This window comes from Pollachius pollachius (genome assembly GCF_949987615.1).
Source record: "Pollachius pollachius genome assembly, chromosome: 1".
In the NCBI taxonomy this organism is placed as follows: domain Eukaryota; kingdom Metazoa; phylum Chordata; class Actinopteri; order Gadiformes; family Gadidae; genus Pollachius; species Pollachius pollachius.
Window position 1 is genome coordinate 40,926,543 of NC_136934.1, and position 7,837 is coordinate 40,934,379.

Below are 7,837 nucleotides of genomic sequence, written 5' to 3' on the forward strand. Positions count from 1 at the left end.
TTATTGTTTTTTGGAATACCCTTAATTTCAATATACATAATTAATCAATATTATAATTCATTATGGATTTCCATGGGGAGAAAGTTCACAATTATTGGGAATTATTTCCAAATCTGTGGCTATTTAGCACACTTTCTGACCTAAGCAAGGCTAATGTGAACCCTTAAAGCTATATCAGAGTACTTTCATTATCTGAAAGCAGTCAATTCATCTAGAAAACACTGAATTATCAGTCTGTCTATATTGATGCTGAGCCAAAATGGAGGAAGAAAGAAGTCATACATAAAAACATGAGTATAGGTCATACTAGGTCATAATCCTCAGGCGTCATCACAACACTGTCCTTTGACGAGACATCGACATGTGTGTTGGATGGTCATGTGGATGGACAAACAGAAACAAAAACGCACACACACACGAGTAAGCATATCTACATCTCACCTTTGTGTTACTTCCTTTCCATCTATGAATGTCGTTATCAAAGTTCATTGGGTTTGTTTTCATAAATGGCAGATGCACACGCATTGCATTTTTACAAGCCAAAGTACATTTATATAGTTGTCAATTTATTTATACAAATTAACTGGGTTATTAGGAAATATAATGGTTGAAATTAACCTAAGTAATTTGCTAGATCGGATAGCAAATGATTGAATTGAGCTCTGTGAGAAGCTCAAGATATTCAATAGGTAATAATCCTGCAATGTGTAACTGAATAAACAGTAGCGGGGAGCATATTTTCACTAGTTGCACAGTGAACTGGTGGGGGGGCACTCTGTGAATACAGTCCACTAAACCAGCTCCCCAGGAGGAGAGCTGGAATTTATGCGGAACAAAAGCCATGCTGAGTACTGACCAACTGCCCACTGAGAAATCCCAACGCCATCCAAAGTAATCTTATGGTTGGCTGGATACAAAGATTCACCTTACATTAGAGAGGACAGCATGTCCACCCTTGTAGACCTTTAGCCCCCTACTCTATCACTCTCTCTCTCTCTTTCTTTCTCTCTTTCACTCTCTCTTTCTCTCCCTCTCTTTGATTCTCTGTTTCTGTATCTGTCTCTCGCTCTCTCTCTCTCTCTCTCTCCCAATTCCGTTGAATAGGCGACTGTACAATGACAATAAAGGCTATCTTATCTTATCAACCCTCTTCTCTTCTGCATTGAAGCCCCTACTTTCTTCCGTCCTTCAAGTTTTCACATTTGATTGATTTGATTATCTTCCCCCCACATCTCTTTCTCCTTCTCTCTCACTAGTGTCCCAGAATTTTGGCAGCCAAGACCAAGCTACCCCCCTCCCCCTGAGCACCACCAGTCAACCTACCTCCTCTACCCCCCCCCAGCCCCCACCCCAGTACAGCCCCTCTGTTATCACATGAGCACTGAACAAATCTCCGTTTTTTTTCATCTGTTGGACACAGCAGAAACCTGCAAGAGGTAACTGTAGTGTTGACGTAAGAGGATCGCTGGCTTTGTAACACAACAGGTGCCACTCTGCTGGGAAACTTACATTCCAAAACACAGGATTCAGCCATCTGAAGTGGATCGTAACTGCAGGTATTTCTAATGCTTTTCCAATTATTAGTTAGTTTTTTTCTGTTCAACTTATCAGTGCTTTACCTGGCGTCGTTAATGTTGAATATGTGTTTGTATTGTCCCTAGTCTCACCTGTGAGTGTCTGCCAAATGCAACATGTAAATGTTATTTGAAAGCGATGATCAATTTTCCTGCTTCTGAAATCAATAACTTCAGCTAAAATTTGTATAACCAAGAGACTATAATACAACCATACGTTGCAAGAAGAAAAAAAAAGAATCAGCTGAGATAACTTCAAGCACATCAAGCACATATTCAGGGATCACCCATCCACTGTCCAGTACAAATGATTAAATGTTGTTCCAACTTATTAAAATAGATTTGTCATTACATATTTTACCAAAAGACAAGTACTGATCACTGATGAAGTGCTGCAGGTATAGCATAATATATAAATATCATACAATGTACATTATAATGTACAATATGATATAATATATCATATTGTATAATATTATCTATATTTTGATATAGCCTGGATCCGAAATAAAAATAAGCCTATGTTGCTATATGCTGTTCTTCATTCTGTGAGGTCTATGACCTCTTATCAGTTAAAGAAAGAACCTTCGGAAAGAGACTATTTTGACTATCTGGGCAGAATTTAGGTTGATGCAACTCATGCACAGTTCTTTTAAGCGTTTGAAGTCGATGTAGATTTTCATTTGCACGTGTTAGGTTTATTTATGCTGTATGTCTTTCTTTTTCACATTTTATTCACAGCACCTTGTTTGCACCTAAATGTACTGTTGGGGTTTGAAGTGTGTGTGTGTGTATGTGTGTGTGTGTGTGTGTGTGTGTGTGTGTGTGTGTGTGTGCGTGTGTGTGTGTGCGTATGTGTGTGCATATGTAGGTGTACGTGCACGGGAAGCACTGAATGAAAATACTAGTCATCAAGGACGTAACTCTTTATCTAACTGTAAATAAACACCCTGAACAACAGCATACAAAACTATAAAATAGTAAGGGATGAGCAGGATAGGATAGGATGAGAGTGCGTGTTACATATACTGACAAAATCCCACAATACACAAGAGCTCTGTCCGCTGTTACGTGTGCTGTTCAAACTCAGCCCGAGGCGCGCACACACACACACACACACACACACACACACACTTCTTCCTCATACTAGAGTCTGGTTGACTGATAATGAGGAAAAGGGCGGAGCTACTCGTACGGAAGAGCAGGCGCACATGGCATGCAGGCAAACCGGTCAATGAATGAACTGACCTACTCGGCGTGTGTTTGGTGCATGGCTCACACGCATTTCCGGTTCTGATAGCTGAAAGTATTCACTTGAAATAACTGCGACTTGTTTTTTAGGTAGACAACAAACAAAAACGTAAGTAATCAACTCGTAACAATAAGCAATATTAGTCAATAATTATATAATATGTTGATGATCCGGGCTATGTTACCACAGTTGGTAAAGCGACCGCGGGCCATTTCAACAATACTTATCAAGGGCGTTGGCCTTTGTATATTGATGGCCAAAATAACCTCAAACAAACACACCACATATACAGTACAGATATAGGCACACGTTAAGGCCCATGGTGAAGACCATGTCCCAACGATAGGGGCCGTCCGATGCTCACACTCATTCGAATCTATCTGCTGATAACACTCGGCCACAGCCAGGGGTGCAAAAGGCCAGGCAGGTGCTCTCGAGAAACCCCCACACCAGCCTTGACACACAGCTCGCTAGAAGAAAACACATAAGACTGATACACCCAGAATGACATTACGCTCATTTGAAGCAGAACCTCTACAGAGGCTAAGCTCCGGACGACCTCAGTGCTGTTAGGGACTTAGACATTTTCGCTCGATCGATCTCTTACGCTCTATAGCTCAGTATAACCTTTTTCACCTTGCTAAATAAATCCGAGGCCCTCGTGCCGACAATTTTATCTCCTCTCCGTCTCAGTTTATCGGTTCAAGTAACTAGGCAGACTATTTTTCCCAACAATATTACCCGATTTATATATTTATTGTAATTTTGTGCCAAATCAATTGGCTGCCTAAGGTGCTTGCACACCGCCTCGCTGCCGGAGGGTTCAGCGCGGCGGTGTGAAGGGCCAGGTGTTTTCAAAAGCGGCTGCTGCTGCTGCCGCCGAAAGTTTCAAAACGGGGAAAGCTGAGCGGTAGGGCAAAATCAGTGAGCGTTCACTTGGGGTGCAACCGCTTCCTGGTTTTCAGCCGCTTTTGTAACCGCCTCCCCTCTGCCGCCCTTCCCTCATTGAAATGAATGGAGGCGGCGAGTTGAAAGCAGCTTTACATCGAAAAACGTCCATCAGAACAGCAAACGTTAAATTAATTGTCGCGTAGGTAGGATCATATATATTTTAATTCATTCACTATTATAAAGTCTGTTTCCGAGCCCCCGGACTATTGCCCCACCACAGGTCGGGCGATGTTTGTCCCCAAACCAGCTCCAGTAGCAGAGGGAGTGTCCCTTCTTTATTAGGTGCATGGAGTGTCCGAGTGGCGACTGTGTTTTTCTTAGGCGCAATCCGGCAAAAGTCTCGCCTCAAGCGCTAGAAATGGACAAGCAGCCTGTCAGTCAAACTCGCACGCTGACTCCTAACCATAACCCTATCAGAGAAATGCGTTTGGCTAATGCTAGTTTAATATACATTACATTTAAATTACCTTCCCTGCGGTCACGTGACGAATTTGTGCCTTTTTGGATTGGATCAGAGATTAGAACCAACGTGATTGGATAATCTCCGGCTATCTCCTCATTAATATTCATGATTTCCGCCTAGGAAAAATACATTCGCTCCCGAGTGACATAGAAACAGTGCGTCTGCGTAGTCCTTCACCCTCCCCCCATCAGGTGCTCTAGAGAGAAACCGTACACCGAGTTCGTGTGTTGGCTTTTGTGTATCTGTGTTGTATATGTCGAGAGCCTAATAGGTCCATGTTCGGGAGTCGATTATTCAAACATGTGCCGTCATCCTGACTGATAATAAAGCTGTGACCAAGATGGAGTGAAATGTTATTCTAAAAGGAAAATATATAGGAGGTGAGCGCAGCATCTTACTGGCCACTCTGTGTAAGGTAAGCTGATGAATAGTAGGCTGTGGGAATATGAATGGAGAAGGTTGTTGGCGAGAACTTGAACAGTGGCATAGTCGGACAGTTGCTTCCTGGAATGCTTTTGAACTCAAAATGTTATTATGTTTTTGTTTAATTTCTAACATGATCTCCTGAACCAAATCTTTAGCAATTACAACATGGATATTCGTTGTGCTGTAGTTTTTAATGCATGTGTGTGTGTTTGTGTGTGTACTTTTCCCTCAGTTTGTGTGTAGTTCTACATCACACATGGCTTTTTTGGGGGGTGAGTGTGTTAGTGTGTCAAAGGTCCCTCATTGTGAGGGAGGGTAAGAGGACGGTTATGGGACACCGGTCCTCTCAAAGGGGCAGTTACACAGCCATGTGCTCATTCTTTCATAACATACCGTCTGTCATAATAGTAAACCGCTTCTCACCATCTCGGATACGCCCTCACTGATGCTAATGTTTTCTACAGTCTGTGTGTTTAGCTGTGTAACTATTTTTTCTGGTTGAATCTGTGACCTTAGTGTGTTTTGACTCGTATTTATTTTGTATTTTCAGATCACCGCTAAAACCCGTTCCACGTTCCATATTCCACCATACACATACCATGTCTCTGCTCACCCATGTGCTGGCATGTCTCTTCGGCATGGGCTCATGGGTGGCCATCAACGGGATGTGGGTGGAGCTGCCCCTGGTGGTCCCGGGGATCCCGGAGGGCTGGTACCTTCCGTCCTACCTGACGGTCATCGTGCAGATGGCCAACGTTGGGCCCCTCTTCATCACCCTCATGCACCGCTTCCGTCCTGGCGCGCTGGACGAGCGGCCGGTCATCTACTGCATCGTGGTGCTGGGCATCGTCGCTACCTTCCTGCTGGCCTTCCTCTGGAACACCGCCGTGGAGTTCGCCGGCGCGGTGCGTAGCGTGCCCCTGCTGGTGCTGAGCTTCCTGCTGTCCGTGGTGGACTGCACGTCCTCGGTGACCTTCCTGCCCTTCATGATGAGGCTGGGACCCCAGTTCCTCACCACGTACTTTGTCGGGGAGGGCCTCAGCGGGCTGGTGCCTGCCCTGGTGGCTCTGATCCAGGGGGTGGGGCTGGTCCACTGCCGCAACGCCACGGTGGCAAGCGTTACCGGTGAGACGTTCAACACGACTGCAACGGGCGGCAGTGGGGACCTGCAGGCGATCTACCAGCCGGCCAACTTCTCCGCCCGGGTGTTCTTCGTCTTCCTCAGTGCCATGATGGCGGTGTGTCTTGGGGCCTTTGTGCTGCTCAACCACCACCCCGCTGTGGTGCGAGAGAGGAAGGACCACCGGTACCTGGGGGATGAGTCGGCGAGGGACAAGAGGGAGCAGGGACTTTCGTTGCACAGCCAAGCCCCGGAGCAGAGGCCCATGATCAGCCCCTTGGAGCCCCCTGCTAGGGAGAGGAGAAGCTCTTTTGGGATGGGCACCTACAGCAAGGGCGAGGTGGTGTTCATCTTCATGGTGCTGGCCTGGGTCAATGCACTGACCAACGCTGTGCTGCCGTCGGTGCAGTCCTACTCCTGTCTTCCCTATGGGAACCAGGCCTACCACCTCGCCGCCACCATGGCGGCTGTGGCCAACCCAGTGGCCTGTTTCATTGCCATGTTCACACCAATCAGGTAAGCCCTGCTGTTCCCACAAGTGTGGTATAGTTTAATATCTGCTTCTGCATTTTCCGGCTGTTTTTACTGTTGTCTTATATCCAACCTTCCACTTGATTTTATTTATTTGTGTTTGAGTTGTGATTGTACTATGAAAAGGTGGAAATTATCTAAGAAAGGTGTTTATGAATTCATGAATTTTGTGTCTGTCCGCAGGTCCCTCGTTTTCATGTTGTTTTTGACCGTGGTTGGAACAGGCTTCGGGGCTTACATCATGGCAGTGGCTGCCTTCAGTCCCTGTCCACCACTAGTCGACAGTCCTTCTGGTGTTGCTATCATAGTAAGACATGACTATTAAACAATGTAGAACAGTAGTTAAAAACATTTATTTATAGAAACAATTTCTGTCTTTTATCTTGGCTTTTTAAAAAATGTGTTCTATTGCAATTCAAATGTATATTGCACTTGCATAATGTGTTGACTGACGTGTATTACATGATTTCCAATGCATAAAGCTATGCTTCACTGACTAATGACAACATTTTTTTTGGCAGGTGATTTCCTGGATCCTGTTTGTCCTAACCCTGTCCTATGTGAAGGTCATTATCGGAGTGATTCTGCGAGATGAGGGCCACAGCGCACTCGTGTGGTGTGGAGCAGTAGTCCAGCTAGGCTCCATGATCGGAGCTATTTCCATGTTTCCACTTGTCAGTGTTTACGGACTTTTCAAATCTGGTGATCCCTGTAACACCAAATGTCTAAACTAAGAAATGTATTTAAGAACAACAAACACTTGTCTGTAAAAACGGTCTAAGTTGTCAAACACATTTGACGTCTTTGGTAATTAACTACACTAATTTAGATGTTACAGACATGTTTAGAGATATATGATATTTACTACATTGTAAATTAAACTTCCTGTAAGCTATTGATACAATTATGCTGCGCCATGTTTTGTAGGTTTTTTTTATCACTACATTGCAAGAATAACATAGTGCTATTTATTGTAGGCTTACACGTTGATTTCAAAAAGTGCCTTTATTTGAGGCTATTCATCTGCTACAGATCTTTAGCCGTGCTCCAGTGTGGCATTATAGTTTTGTGAAATAGCTGATCACTAGGCGGACAATCAGTATCACATTGATTCAGGCCTATAGTGCTTGTATATCGCAACATAACTTTGCAATGACCGCCGCATAGCGGTATTGAATATGAAGTTATTATTTTGGTGTTAAAGTTTGTTTGGGCATTGTTGAGTAATTAATTGTGATTTGTTTTCCCAACTGCGAGTCCTTGTGTTTGAAAGTGCCAGTGTTTCTCATGCGAGGAATGACAAACTATTCATTAGCCTAGGTTATGGTATATTTATCTTGGTTTAGGATTTACATTAGGTTATTACCTTGTTACGGTGTATCTGCAACTAAGCATACCAATAATGCATTCTGATGTACAAGCCCTGTCGGCTTTTATATCAAATGTATCAGCAATTATTGTTTTGTATGGCTTGATTGTATTGTACAAAGACACAGTCGAGACTCAAAATAAATTGCCTA

The 7,837-nt window shown here is 44.0% G+C and overlaps 1 protein-coding gene across 3 annotated transcripts; it reads left to right on the forward strand.

Moving 5' to 3' along the window:
* Positions 1-2,828: 2,828 nt before the first annotated feature.
* slc52a3-2b (solute carrier family 52 member 3-2b) lies at positions 2,829-7,837 on the forward strand. Of its 3 annotated transcripts, none has more exons than XM_079729280.1 (4): positions 2,829-2,934; positions 5,217-6,302; positions 6,501-6,624; positions 6,839-7,837. In XM_079729280.1, exons 2-4 carry the CDS (start codon positions 5,266-5,268, stop codon positions 7,049-7,051), a joined length of 1,374 nt encoding a protein of 457 aa, XP_079585406.1. In that variant the 5' UTR covers positions 2,829-2,934; positions 5,217-5,265; the 3' UTR covers positions 7,052-7,837. The 3 variants fall into 3 exon arrangements, with proteins under 3 accessions (XP_079585406.1, XP_079585405.1, XP_079585407.1); XM_079729279.1 differs by lacking the exon at positions 2,829-2,934 and adding an exon at positions 4,437-4,655; XM_079729281.1 differs by lacking the exon at positions 2,829-2,934 and adding an exon at positions 4,437-4,620.